At 48.7% G+C, this 15,037-nt stretch overlaps 1 protein-coding gene across 1 annotated transcript; it reads left to right on the top strand.

Moving 5' to 3' along the window:
* The first annotated feature begins 306 nt into the window (after positions 1–306).
* On the top strand, positions 307–9,907 carry LOC141745184 (S-arrestin-like). Its single transcript, XM_074592454.1, has 13 exons — positions 307–868; positions 1,494–1,554; positions 1,647–1,691; positions 1,991–2,184; positions 3,405–3,464; positions 4,621–4,688; positions 4,881–5,016; positions 5,375–5,459; positions 6,722–6,794; positions 7,734–7,871; positions 8,185–8,262; positions 9,054–9,077; positions 9,504–9,907. Exons 1-13 carry the CDS (start codon positions 779–781, stop codon positions 9,601–9,603), a joined length of 1,152 nt encoding a protein of 383 aa, XP_074448555.1. The 5' UTR covers positions 307–778; the 3' UTR covers positions 9,604–9,907.
* Positions 9,908–15,037: the final 5,130 nt, after the last annotated feature.

The raw sequence follows: 15,037 nt of genomic DNA, 5'->3' as shown, positions 1-15,037 counted from the left end.
TGTTTGCTCCTTATCTAGCCTTCTTTCCATTCATTCAAGGACACGCTCAACAGCAAATGTCCCAGGACGGATGAGACTGCGTTGTTATATACTTGCAGTGATAAAAAAACAACCCAAAACCAAACAAAACCCCCCAAAACAGTCCAAACGCCGAAAGAAGCCCAAACCCTTATGTATTGATGTTCTAAATTTTATCCCGTTATTAATGAGTGAGGTGACCTTCCTTCTTACCTCATGACAATTTGGAGCCTCTGACGACAAACCTTGAGGTACCTTTTGAAAACTGCAGTGCCTTGTGTTGATGAGATTACCTTTATCTGTACTCTTATGGATTTTGTCACAAAATTACTCTCTACAAACCTCTCTGCAAGGGCCAAGCTTCTCCCTTCCCCTCAAGATTCTTCTATTGGTCTTCTGATTTTTTTTAATATCAATTAAAAAGAGTTCTTGGTCTTTTGTAATGTTTCTGAAGAGCTGTTCTTAAATAGATGTTTTCATGTTTGGTTGTTTGGTTTTTGTTTCTGTTTGTTTGGTTTTTTGGTTTGTTTTTTTTTTTTAACGAGGAACTGCAAAAATGACAAGAAAGCCACCTTCTGTGCCATGCCTGAGTATCTAGTGAAATAGTCTTTGGTAAACTATACCTGGGAGTAGAGTGCTTTACCCACCAAATATAATTCTGCTTTTATCTCATCCACCTGTTTTTTTCCTGACATCTTTCCCAGGACCTTTTGGGGCAGAAAAGCTTCATTCACGCACAGTCACACACCCATCTTTGACCATGAGCTGCCCTGAGTCTCAAAAGACAGGGGCGAGTGGGAAGAATGCTAATAAACAAGTTATCTTCAAAAAAAGCACCTGGGACAAAGCTGTAAGTACCACAATAATGGGTTTATAAAGGTATGGGTATAAATATATATATTTCTATATATAAAAGTCATGGGTATGACTTTTATTTGTAGTCTGACTGGAGACGTTAGAAAGCTCTTTCCTGCCCCCTTCCTTTTTTTCCGAAGAAGGACCATGAACTGTATTTAGTGCCAAGTTTGAGGAGATGATGTAAAGAGCGTTTATAGGGCAAGCTTCCCATGTATTATAATACAAGAGGAAGGCAACTCGCCTCTCGCTCCCCCTGGGTTGTAGTCCTGCTGGAAAGCATTTAAAACAAAGCTGAATCATTGTCTTTTCAACCTGATGGCACCAAAAATCTTTACATCTATAGTTCTTTGTCCAATGTCCAAGTATATTGGGCGATGGTCTTTTGGGCCCACTTTTGGGCGATGGTCTACATCAGGTCTTCAATTCCAATGTCCTGAAGCACGTGAATAATCCTGTTGACTCTGGTGGGGATTGCATATTTGCTGGGAAAAAAAGAATTCCGTTTAAAATGGAATTGTTCTGATTTCTACAAGATTTATAGCTCTCTGCTGTGTCCCCCCACCCAATACCCAAATACAACACTTCGTAGTTCAACCACCATCATCTTCTCCCTGCAGCTGACCATCTACCTGGGAAAGCAGGACTTCATTGATAACATGGGGAACGTGGAACCTGTAGGTTAAGTCCATAAGGATACATGCTGCCCTTCCTGCTCTCTCAGCCCTGATTTTCTTCTCTTAATCTCTTTTATTTTTTTCCCTTTCTTTCAGATGGCGTTGTATTGGTGGATCCTGCAATTATCAAGGGGAAAAAAGGTTTGAGGTTTTATGCAACGTATGTTCCAGAGATTGTTAGTCCTCTTTTGAAGTGAGATGCTGAGATAGAACCCTTTTTATTGTTTCAAGGGCAGAAATGTAACTCTCTTCCCCAGTGAATGGGCTTTCCACTCAACGTAATGTATGTTGTTACATATGGTATGAATACTCACGGGTTACACGACAGCGTTGAAATGGGTTTCCCTGACTCTATAGAGCAGGAGGATTTTACATCCCCCCCCGCCCCGGCTGCATTGTTAGCCTGCTGCCTGCTTTACCCGTCATGTGCTTCTTTCCAGTGTACGTGTCCCTGACCTGTGCTTTCCGGTACGGCCAAGAAGACATTGATGTGATTGGCCTCACCTTCCGACGGGACCTGTTCTTCTCCAGGGTCCAAGTGTACCCACCTGCTGACAAGCCAGAGACTCTCTCCCACTTGCAGGAATCTCTGCTAAAGAAGCTGGGGAAAAATGCTTATCCCTTTTTCTTTACAGTAAGTATCTCCTAAGAGCCTCTGACCCTCTCCTCCTTGCCTGTTGTTACCAGGCTGCTGAGACTCAGTGATGGACTAGAGACAGGGATTAATAGCGAATTCATGTTATGCAAAGTTCCAATTTTGAGTGACAGGTAACGTACCAATTTTTTTTCTTCGACATCCTGAGTGGTAAAGTGCAAGAAGACCCTAACTGCACGTGAAAAGTGCTTTCCTTGAAAAGGCAAGGGAACATGCAATGGCTTTATGCTAGAAACAGCCCCATATATCCTTGTCTTCCCCCTTCCTGAGGGGCTGGAATACTTTACACCGTTGCCTTGGAGCTCATAAAGAAATTGCCAAATCCTTTCTCTTTAAAATTGTATGGATCAAACAAATGGATGAAGGGCTCTTTACCAGATGTTGTCAACAAATAACGGCTCATTGCCAAATTCTGATTCTGACGGGATGTGCTTCCAGTACTGTCAGTGATATGTCTGCTTTAGCATTCCCTAGGAAGATCCAGGTTTGAAAACCACATGCTCAGATATTGCAACAAATAAGTCTTTGAATGATTCTGCTAAATGGGTTGGTACCTATTGTAATGTTATTAACCACGCAAATACAATCTAGTGATCTTCAAACTAATGGAGTCTCTCATGGGGTGGTAGCACTTGGTCTCCATGAGCTACTCTGCAGCCTTCCCAGTTGACACCTGGAGTTGCTGGCCCTGCCGAGGCCAGGAGCAATGGGCACTGGCTGGTAGTTGGCTGGTCTTTGTGGCCTTAGTTGTGTTTCTGACACAGAGAAGCTTTGCTCAAGCTTCAAGCCCACGTGAAGAGTGAGCAGCACTGCTGTGAGCCATATTGAGCATCTTGGGTGGGGAGCCAGATGTTCTCTAAGCTGTGCCTCTAAGGCTCTGTTTGATTTTTAGACCAGGTGCTTCACGTGCCTGGGCTTGTTTTACTTTTTCTCTCTTCTTTGTCTTCTTCTTTTTTTTTTTTTTTTTTCTTTCCCCTTCCTTGGCTATTACAGCATTTTTTGACTAGAGGGACTTGTTCAGTACATTAAGGCCCCTATCTTCACCAGAACTTCAAAGGGTTACTATATTACAGTAAGTGGCCTGTTGTCTTTGGGATTGCTTTGTACTGTTTGTGAGCAATGTGTTAATTAGAGCATCGCAGAGTTGGAAATCTTTGTAATACAGCTTTTGAGGTATTTTTCCCTTCTTCCTCCCTCAGTTTCCAGATTACCTGCCTTGTTCAGTCTGTCTGCAGCCTGCACCTCGTGACGTTGATAAGGTGAGACCGATGGGACGCTTGTGCTTATCGTGGACGGGGAAAGTCATATGGAAAAAGTCACGTGACTTTATTTGGCTACCTTGAGAGTAGAATAAGGTGATGCCAGGGTTTACTGCGCTACGCCACAAATGTCAGGAGCCTGACTTGAGAGCTACAAGTGCATGTCACAGACTTGGAATTTAAGTCCTCAGAATGAGAAAGGGAATCGAGTCAAATAGCAGCAAGGCCAGTAAATCTGCAATGCTTGTGTTTTCCTTAAGGGTACCACATGATTTGCGGGTTGGCTGTGCATAAAATGATTGTAGCTGTCAGGCTACCTGAGAGAAAAGGAGACTGAGTGCCTAAAATCTCATAGACCGCTATAAATAGCACGTGTTAAGACTTGCTTCTGAATTAAAACAAATGCAGAGGAGGTCTGGCTTGCATGTGTGTGTAAACACAGCAAAAACCCTGGAGTAAAAGTCACCAGGTAATGAGAGGTTTTGTAAGGTTTCTGACACGATTTAAAATATTCCTTTTATACTTCACTGGACACTCTCTGAACAGCTGAGCTAGACTAACAGCCGGGCAAGGTGGGACGCAGGTTGTAGAATCCAATGCCACAAGGATAAGCTGTGTTTTTTGCCAAGGAACGATATTCCAGCAAAAACTCCCATATTGCTCTGTAGACAGTTATCCGTGACTCACACAGATGTCCCATGCCGGTAAAAACCCGTTAAAACACAGGTCAGCTTGGCCCAATTGGCCTTTAGACATTGGGAAATAAGGCTGACCCAAGACAGGTATTGGCATTACAAAGCCATTCAGAAATTCAGTTCAGAAACTCAAGGCAGGTTGGGGAGTCTTGCAGGCTGCTCAGGCTTCTGGCCTGCAGTGTGCTGAGACCTCTACAGCACTGCTCTCACAGGAAGCCTTTGAGGAGTAGGGATGTCATCGGTCAAGGGCTGGGCACTAAGCCTCGGTTATGGAACTTGTGGAACAGGTGGGTGCTGCCGCACCCCTTGGCAGGAATCTCTATTACAATGGTAGGAGGCCAGAAGAACTCGCAGCTGGCAGGAATCTGCCAATTTCTGGTGTATAGAAGGATGTTTAAACATCTGCAGATGTTCTTGGCTTCTGACACTGATTTCACAGCTGTCTTCTCTCTCTCTGGCAGAGCTGTGGGGTGGACTTTGAGGTGAAAGCTTTCTCAACAGAGAATGTGGAAGAGAGAATTCATAAGAGGTAACAGAATGTGTCTCTGTCTTCAGCTTTGCCCTTCTTAAAGGGGTGAGCGGTTCAGTAACGCACCTTGGCCGATTGTTCAGGCTTGCCCCTCTTGCCGTTGGGTTTCCCGGGTGTAAGCACATGTGAATGCAGAGCTCCTGCCTCTGCCAAGCACAAAGTACCACCGTGTTGTCCTCTGCTGCTTCCCAGGAACTCTGCACGTCTGCTGATCCATAAGGTGCAATATGCTCCAGAAAACCCAGGACCCCAACCTTGTGCGGAGACCACCTGGCAGTTCTTCATGTTCACCAAGCCGTTACACTTGAAAGCTTGCCTCAGTAAAGAGGTGAGGAGTTTGCCCGGGGCCGCGGGCGTGATAGTATCAGCACGCCAATATGCGTTTTGCTGCCTGCAGCAGCTACTTTGGCTGTTAGTTGGATGGTCTCAGCTGAGACTGACTTGGCCTCCACTCAAGGGGTCTAATGTCATTCCTCTCATTAGCTACTGGTAGGGGAGGCCAAGACCCCATTACAAGATGCATTTGAGGCTAAATACATCGTTGAAGAAAGGGTTGGGAATCCTTGAGAAAGGGTCATCTTGCCTTATCTGGCCTCTGTGAGAAGATTTAATCTGGGAGGAAGGGCGGGGTTCAGGGCTTGGGAGAGGCCTCCTGGCTGGATTTCTGAGCATCAGATTCCTTCTAGGTGTACTACCACGGTGAGCCCATTCCGGTCACTGTCACCATCAACAACAGCACAGAGAAAACAGTGAAGAAGATCAAAGTCCAGGGTATGTTTTTACTGTTGCTTGGGATTCTTTTGAGGGGTAGAGGAATGGTGGGAGGGCTGAAAACCAGCCAGGATTTAGCGCTTGCAACAGCTTAAGCAGGCAGCATGGGACAAGGCAGGAATTTGTTCCTCCACCCTGTCCGTTGCTTTTTGTTTGCTGTTCATCAAGTGAAACACTGCAACTCCCATGGTTACTTGTATGGCTTAATTTCAGGTACTGTCATGTCCCCTCTGGTAAACAGAAAAAAGGTCTGACGCCTGCAGTGGGCAAGGCAGGTGCTGTGGGGAGAAATCCACCTCTGTTGAGAGGCCGGTGGGAAGGGCTTCCCTGTCAACTCCTGCTGACTCTGAACGTGCCTAGGTTGCATACAATTTTGCCTGGGGTTTCAGAAACATCTGGCGACGTTAGAAACATCTGCTCTGCCAGCGATGGTGTAATTCCTCCTGAGGAAGCCAAGGGCAGGGGCTGAGTTTCAGAGGAGTGTCAGTGCTGTGCCTGCGTTTTATTTGTGGCACTGCGTGTTTTCACCCCATGAGCCCCATTGCACGTGGACCTGTGCAAGCCAGTCTGAGAGACAAAAGATGAGAAAGAGAAGGGAAGGCAAGGAGGGAACGAAGCTGCTGAGGTTTTTACAAAACCCTATACTAGAGAAAGCTGATTCAGTGCTGGTTTTGGATGCGCTGTCTAGTGATTCCCAAATATTTTTAGGCTGACACGCCTCTGTCAGGCTTAAAAAGATCTTGTGGGTCCCCAGATTCTTTCCTCATCAGTGTTTCAGTCAGAATTACCCTATGGGGTATTTTTTGGTGTGTGATTGGAGGATATAAGCTATTTATTATCGCAGGCTCTTGACTGCAGTTTGGTATCCAGTCTGCTCGATGCTGGTGTCTCCTGAATGCAAACGCATTGACTATAGATAGACAGGAGATACCAGTGACCAGAGGTAAAAGTGGACACGCTTAGAGAAGAAGAGGGAGATCTTCATAACGGAAAGAGCAGGCTCCCAGGGGAAACCGTGGGTTATCGAGTTTTTGTTGTCTCCAAATCAAGGCCGAATGCCTTCCAGGGAAGATAATCTTTGGCCATTTGCGTGCTGTTGGTCTCTATCCTGGTCAGGCTGCCTGACCCTTCGGGCTCTAAATGGATGGGTTTTGCTGCTGTCCTCATCACGTCTTCCATTCCTGAGACTCGAGGAGGGGGGAGCGATCTTGTTTCTGATGCCTATGCACAACTGATGGTCCGCTTTCTCCTTTCTCACTCAGTGGAGCAGGTCGCCAATGTGGTTTTGTACTCCAGTGACTACTATACAAAAGTGGTAGCTGCTGAGGAAGCACAGTGAGTGAATGCTCTGCTTATCCCTTCTTCCTCCTTCATACCCTTTAATTACCCTCCTCCTCAGTAATGGGAGGTGTTCCTAGCTATAGTCTTGCAGTTGCCCGCTGTTACAGTGCTCTCTCCTCTCACCTCACCTCCTGTGTGTGTTCCCCACACCACCTCTGCTCTCTAGGTGCAGCCGGTCTCCTTTTCTCCTAGCCAGCAGGTACCCTGCACCTTTTTTCGGAGAACAGGGGGAGGTTGCGGAAGAGGGGGTTTTCTCTGAAGAGCAGTTACCTACTTGAAAAACTTAGCGGGGGCTGTGGAAGGCTCCCCATTGCTTGAAATCTTTAAATAGAGATGCAACATTTTTCTGAAAGGTGCTGCTGTTTGGGTGGAAGTCATGGATGCTCTAGCTTGAGGTCAGTCTTCTTCGCACCGTTTCGTTTGGTATCCTCTGGCCTCAGGAAGCCCATAAAAACCTCGAGCCTATTGACAGTGTGGAGAACCACTTGTGCTTCTGCACTGCACTGCATTGGCAGTGCAGCATTGAACCCTGCTTTGTGAGGAGAGCTGGGCACACACGGGTATTTTATATTTTTCTGGCTTTTTTCTCCTGTAGCTTAGGGGCACGTTTTCCACTGAGTACTAGTCTTCTAAACTAGGATTTATTTTGTCCAAATTTAGAGGTTTGCAGCATAGTTTGACCTACTTTAGCAGTCTGCCTTAATGTGAAATTAATGATTTTCTGCAAGTGCTTGTTCCTTTCTGCTGATTATAAAGGGAATTTTTCTGACCAGTTTAGATGTAGATGTCTGCATTGTAGACAACTAAATTTGGACAGATAAATCCCGCTCCTTTTGGATGGGTGTGTAATCTGTTTTGAAATTCTCTTGGTTTGGGTTGTGTGACACAAATCACCGTATCGCTTTCCTTCTCTCACCTACTGCTTATTTTCAGGGAAAAGGTGCAGCCAAACAGCAGCCTGACCAAGACACTGATACTTTTGCCCTTGCTAGCAAATAACAGGGAGAACCGGGAAATAGCTCTGGACGGAAAGCTAAAGGATGAGGACACCAACTTGGCTTCTAGTACCATGTGAGTAGAGTTCTAAATGGTCTTAGCTAGTGGAGGGTTATAGAGAAGCGGGGAGGATGGAGGAGACACTCCTGTCAGGAGTTTGTACTCTAAATGTGTGTCCAAATGGGTTGGTCTACGTCGCATGACTTAACCTGTCGCATTTGTTCAGGCTAAACAGTGAGCACAGATCTGGAGAGGTATTCGCTGTCCCTGGGGCTCGTCCGCTCTGTCCCTGTCAGGAGAATAGGATGTTCACCCAGTTCTTGCTGCAGCCGTATATTGTCGCTCTGTTGCCGTGCTGCCTAACGCTGCTGTCTGTTTTCTCTGCTAGTATTAAGGACGGAATAGACAAGACAGCGATGGGGATTCTGGTTTCCTACAAGGTCAAAGTGAAGCTCACTGTTCCAGGGTAAGAATAACAGACTCTTTAGAGTCTAGTCCTAGTGTTGTAGCATATCAGGCCTCCTCTAAAGCATAAACTGCCTGGAAATCAGTCTTGGCCTATCCAAAGAACTTGCCAGAGCCAGAGGGGCTGGATTACCTTCCTTAGGTACCGTGTGACTTTATGACTGAAGTATGAACCTCTGGTTTGCATTGAAATTTTCTGTTTCAAAGCCATAACTTATTTTGCGAGAACTGAAGCGAAACTTTGTGTGAGCCTTTATGTTGGCATTCTCGTTCTCCCAGAGCAGAAGGTAGAGACATCTGCCTGAGAGTCATCAACACCGTAGCTCAGGTTCTGTACTGATGCTATCAACACGAGCTAGTCCCCAGCACACAGTGCGAAAGAGGACAAGGATAACTCTGGTGATAGTCACTGTTTACATTTGTATTTCATTCATCTAGCCTTCTTTCTAGTATAAAAATGAGTCAATGATTTGCCTAAAGCATGACAGAATGACTGCTGCCATCTGTGGTCCTCCGATTGCCCTTGTCCTTTGGCTCCCAAGAAAGGACCCATGCCCAACACTCGGTCAGGATTTCAAAAACTTAGACTCTTTCTCCATGGGAAGAACATGAAAAACGAAAATTACCTTTTTCAAAACCAAGTTTATTTGGATGTTGTGCTTTGTGGCAAGTAGAGAGGAGAATACGAGGAAGGCGATTTCAATAGCCCACCAATAAAACAGCATTTGGTAGAGCGCTGGAATGGAAAGGCACTAAATATGGTTGTGTTTTTCTCCTTGTTTTCTTCTGTAGCATGCTGGGAGACCTCACTTCCAGGTAAATGTCATCTTCCTTTTCAGACCATGCAGTTGTAGTTGTTAATTCATGAATTTTTTTTACCCTCTTTCCTATTCCTTGTCCTGCCTCCCTAAAAAAACCCGCCACCATTAACTCTCCCCTAACCTGACAGAAATAAGAATTGCACTCAGCTGTGAAAATTAAGCAAGTACAAAAATATTTCTGGTTTTATGTACAGGCGAGTACATTCAGCACTTAATAAACCCAGTTTATTAAAGTGGCTAAGCCTGGGATATTTGTGGAGAAATCAGTTTAACTCTTTTTGAGGGGAAAATTATGATTGGAAAAAGATGAAAGAACGGGTGAAGCCGGAGTTCAGGGCTCGGGCTGGCCGCAGGTGGGAAGGGTACTGAACCAGGCGTGAATGGAGCTGTGGGTCTGATGAATTCTCTTTTCTCCCCAAAGTGAAGTGGGCACAGAGCTGCCGTTCCGTCTCATGCACCCCAAACCTGAGGAAAAGAACCCAGCAGGTCAGTTATGCCTGGTTTTTGCCTTTCTTCATTAACAGACTGACGTGAAATCTTACCTTTGCAAGGCTTGTAGTGGTTTGTTCTACAGGAGGCCTTTAGAATCAACAAGACTCCAGTATGGGGGCTGTTTTGTGTGTGTGTGTGTATATGTATATGCGTGTGTATATAGATCTCAATCTCAAGGCCCAAAATAACGGGGAGAAGGGATGCTAAGATGGGAGACAGGTGGAAATGGGTCATGTTCCCTTTTTGTCTTTCATCTACGGAGTCACAATACAAAGCACAGGGGCTTGAGGAAGCACTGCACAGTTCAATCTCATGACTACTGTGCAAAATGTCCTGGACGAGGTGGACAACAATTCTCCGCCGGATTGTAATACACCAAACAAGAATGAGTCACAGGAAACACCTAAGAGGCATGAGCATTGTAAAAAGCAAAATGCTTTTAAGCAAAGTTAAGAGGTGATGAACTGTTAAGTGATTTTTTTAGAGTCCCCGTTATGTTGATGTGGCATTGGCCACGGTGTCTGTGCTGTGGCCTTTATGTTCAGCAGGTACGTGAGAGGAATGTCTCTTCATAGTCATGTCAGTAAATGAAAGTGTGGGAACTTTAAAGCGGTGTAAGGAACTAGCCTTCCCCAGGCATGCCAGGGCTTGGATCCGATGCCAAAACTGCGGGCCGTCTTGAGCATCTGTGTTCTCCTCCCACTTCTTCAGGCCCTGGCTGGCTCTGTTCTCTAATGGTGAGCATACAAGAACTGCAAGGTGCTTGCACCACAGCCTGTACAGGAGCTCCTCTGTGGCATCTGAAGCTGGAACACAAAACAGTATGCCAGCTTTCTGATGTTGGGGCTTGATACAGATGAGTCATCTTGCCCTGCCCCCTGTATTTGGACAGACTTTCATGGGCTTCAAACAAAAACCGAAGGCTGCTTCTGCACTGCTTTTTCTTTCTTTTTCTCTTTGGGCCCAAACTTAACCAAAGCAGCTATATGTGAGAACATGACCATTGGAAGGACATGAAAGAGGCTATGAAAGGAGTTATCCCAACATAGATGCCATGTTCTATACTGGAAGCATTAGAGAGCGGTGACTTTAGTCCTTATTGTGTGAAATTGTTGGAGGAATCACGTGTGAGCAATGAGAAGAGAGTGGTGATCCTCTCCACGCTCAGTTGCTCTGGTTGGGAATCACTGTTTGCTAATTACGGATGTGCTGGAGTGGGCAGAGGTAGATATCTTCACTCCTCTTTGAGAATTGCACCATAGGAAACTCCCACTTCCACTGGGAAAACCCCTGCCGTGAGCTGTGCCAGCAAGGCCTCTCGGCACAGGCATGCAACGTGCTCATAGGAGAAGCTTTTTGTGCGTGTTACACCCCAGCAGAGTAACACAGCGAGTGTAGGAAGCACCTTCAGGGCAAATCCATGAGGCCTGTTCCCCTCTCCCTCCCTTTCTGCTGTGGCCGCAAAGGAGACGTCACCGAGGGGCAGCACAGGATACCCTACAGCAGCCACGCAGCCCAAAGCTGCCTCTGGCTGGCCTGTGAGGTGGGCGTCGGGTCCTGCATGTTGGTCCATAGGACTGGTAATGTTGGATCACCTTGCAGAAGGTGCTGTGAAGCACGTGCTTTTGTCGGCGTCACTGTGCCCAGGCTGCGGGTTCCATTTTCACGCTGCAGGGCAGCAAAGCTCTGCCAGCGAAAACACTGACACTGCTGCACACTTGATCGTGACCTTGAGTGGGTGATGCTCGTCGCTTTATTTGGTAGGCAGAGTTATTTATCTTGTTTTAATACTACGCTTCCCAAACAGCCCTTCTGTGCAACACTTAAATCACTCCACTTAATTGAAGCAAATAATAGAACTCCCTATGCCAAACTAGAGAAAATAAATGAAAAACAATGTAAACACTCATGCAAAACATGGCAGTATTCAATACATACCAATACATGCTTCCAATTATGCAGACAATAAACAAATATAATGAGATCGCTCGTGGACAAGCTGAAGAGGATGTTCTATTCTAATATTATGACAAATTACTAATCATTAGATACGACTGAATATCATTACTTATTTGCAAGCTTTACCACCGGCCTATCCTAAACTTTCCACAGCATCCCAGGGAGCTCCCTGCTCCATTTGTAACTTTCTCCCGGCTGGGCACCGGCACCAAAACACCTGACTTTTAGCAGGAAAAAAAACCCCAAACAAAAAAAAAAACAAAAAAAACCCCAACACCAAAACCAAAACTTAAAACACACGCCCCAGCCGAAAAGCAAAGGGAGAGGGAGGTTGTTTCCCCGATGGGAAACGTTTGTGTTGGCATCCCGGCCCCAGCGCACTTTTGGCCTCCGGGCTGAATGGCCGGGAGCCCCGGCATTGTGTGTCACTTAGTTAATGAAAACCCACGGAAATTTCCTATCAAGGGCTCACAATATCGCCTCAGCCCCGCTTCATCTTCATTAATTAAACGAGCCCCGCAGAAAGCTGCTCTCCCCGCGGGGGCAGACGGGCCTGGGGGTAGCCCAGGTACGGTGGAGGCTGCCCGGGTCATCGCCCCCCACCTCCCCCCCCCCAACACCCCCCCGCGGCTGCCAGGATCGGGCCCGTCTGGGTGTGTGTGTGCGGGGGGGGTGTGTGTGCGGGGGGGGCGTGGGTGTGTGCGGGGGGGGGGGCGTGGGTGTGTGCGGGGGGGGGGGCGTGGGTGTGTGCGGGGGGGGGGGGGCGGGCGTGGGTGTGTGCGGGGGGGGGTGTGTGTGGGTGTGCGCGCGAGGTGTGCAAGTCCGTGCCTGCCCATGCGGGTTTTCCCCCCCCTCGACAAAAAAAAAGAAGGGGGAAACCCCAACACCTCCCATCCCCCACCCGCCACCCCAAATCCCGGCGGGGCCCAGCGAGCGCCCCGCGGCCACGCACGGTCCGTCCCATCCCACGCTGCCCGCACCTCCGATGATTATTTTTTGGAAGGACGGGGGGGGAGGCATTTAACATTCCCTTTCAAACCCCCAAGAAGGGGGGGGGGGAAGCTCACCCCCCACCCCCCGGGGCGGCGGAGGAGGGTCTGCCCGGTGGCGCGGCGGGCACCGACGGGGCAGGGCAGCCCCGTCCCGCGGGGCCGTGGGGTAGCGCTCGCCGCTCTTACCTTGTGTCGCCGGGAGCCCGCGGGGGCGCGAGGCCGGGGGGTGGGGGGAAAAGGGAATGTGGGGGAAGAGAGGGGAAAAAAATATCCTTCAGGCGGCTGGAAGCAACACCTTGGCGTCAAAGACAGGCAGAAGCAGAGGCCGTCGGGGTCCGGGACTGCGGCGGGCGGTGCGCTCCGGCATTTGTCGGGGGGCCCGGGGCGGGCGTGGGGAGGAGGGGGCGCTGCCGGCCCCCGAGGGCTCAGCGGCGGCGGGGCTCGGCGGGTTTCTGCCGGCTGGCCATCACCTTCCCCTTTCGGCCCGTCCTGGTCTTATCGGTGTGTGTGCGTGCGAAGAAAGTTATCGGGGAAAAAAAAGGGGGGAGGAAAGGGAAAAAAAAAATAATGAAAAAAGAAAAACGCAAAAACCACACAACCTTTTTTAAGAGGAAGAAAAAAAAAGAAAAACACCACCAACAAACAACAACAAAAAAAAAAACCCGCACCGCACACCGCTCAACAAAACAAACCTCTTTTACTTCTCCGCTGGGGATGGGAGAGAAGTGTGCGTGGGCGAGCGGGCGGCTCTCCCTCTCCCCCTCCCCCTCCCCCTCCCCCTCCCCCTCCCCCTCCCCCTCCCCCTCCCCCTTCCCCTCCCCCTCCCTTGCAGCTCTGCCCGCGGCGCTTCTTCCCCGCCGCACCCCCGGGCAGCGCCCGGCCACACCCAACACAGCCTTTAACCACCCCCACCCAACCCTCCCCGCCCACCCCGTCGGGTCCTGCCAGCTCTCCTGTTCGGCCACTGTCTCTTTAAAGCGGGGCACCCCGGTCGCGACGGCGGGTCCGAATTCCCTCCCCCCCCCCTTTTCTCTCCGCGGAGAGAAAAGGTGCACCAGAAGTTACACCAAAACTGCGCTCCCGGTGCCCGTAAAGCGACAGTAGCCAACGCGGTCGGGGGTCAGCGCTGGGTCGCGGAGGAGCGTCCCGGTGTTTTGCTCCCATATGGAAAGTGCCCGGAGGGAAATGTAGGGCTTCTTCTCACGGTCTCTAGGAACTGCTCTCACTGGTTCAGGCAGTTCTGGGCTAACCCTCTGCAGAGAGCCTTCCTCAAAACAACCAACCGACCAAGCAAACATCTGGGGATATCTGCCACATGGAAAGGCCCGTGAGGGAAAAGTAAGGCTTGTTCTCAGTGTCTCTAGGAAGTGCTTTCACTGTCCGAGGAACTTGTGTGCTCACACTCTCTTCGGAGCTGCACTGAAAACCGGGAAGCGTGTGGAGATTGCTCCCACACAAAAAGTGCCTGGAGGGAAAAGTGGGGCTTGTTCTCACTGTCTCTCGGAACTGCTCTCGCTGCCCCAGTCATCTCTTTGCTAACACTCACGTGAGAGCTGCACTGAAAAGCAGGAAACATTGGAGGTTCCTCCCACATAGAAAGAGCCAGGAGGGAAAAGTGGGGCTTGTCCTCACTGTCTCCGCAAACTGTATCCAATTGGACCAGCTACCTCTGTGCTATCACTCGCAAAGTAGCTGCCCTAAAAACATATTGCCGGATAGATGCCGATTTTTCAAACGGGTCATTGGACATGAGAGAACGGGTAGTTTTGAGGTTGGAGGCGGCAGGAAAAGCCGCAGCCCCAAGTTCTGTGGGTCCATGCAAGATGCCCCCAGAGAGCTTTAGAAGAAGCCACACTTTTTCCTCCTGGTTCTTTGGGCGTGGCAGCAATCTCCAAACATATGGAAGTTTTGGAGACTGTCCTTGGCGCCAATTGGGAAAGGGTAGTCTGGAGGCTGAAGGCAGCAGTAAAGCACGTAGCCCCAAGGTCTGTGGGGCCATGCAAGCAGTTTCCAAAGAGCTTTAGAACATGCCACAGTTTTCCCTCCTGGCTCTTCGGGCATGGCAGCAATCTCCAGAGATATGGAAATTTGGGAGGCTGGTACAGCACCAAGTGGGAAAGGGTGGTTTTGAGTCTGAAGGCGCAAGGAAAGCGCCCCGCCCCAAGGCCTGTGGGGCCATGCAAGTGGTTCCCAAAGAGCTTTAGAACAAGCCACAGTTTTTACCTCCTGGCACTTTGGACGTGGCAGGAACCTCGAGACATATGGATATTTTGAGATCCTCTGTGGAATTTGCATAATGAGGTGAAGTCTCTGTGCTCAAAGAGCAATTAAGACTGGGTTTACTATCTCTTGTGCAACCCAGGGGAGTGAAAGCTTGTCTGTCTATCACAGGATACATAAATAATGGGGTAGTGTTGTGGAGGCAGGACAGCCCTGCTTTTCGTCAGTAGAGGTAGTACAATCAAGTTAACAGAGACTTTGTGTAGCTCTTTGTTTCCTTGAGAGGCTACCT

The sequence above is a fragment of the Larus michahellis genome, chromosome 6 (assembly GCF_964199755.1).
Source record: "Larus michahellis chromosome 6, bLarMic1.1, whole genome shotgun sequence".
NCBI classification, from domain to species: domain Eukaryota; kingdom Metazoa; phylum Chordata; class Aves; order Charadriiformes; family Laridae; genus Larus; species Larus michahellis.
The sequence above is the reverse complement of the archived record's forward strand: the minus strand, read 5'-3'. Positions and strand labels throughout refer to the sequence as shown.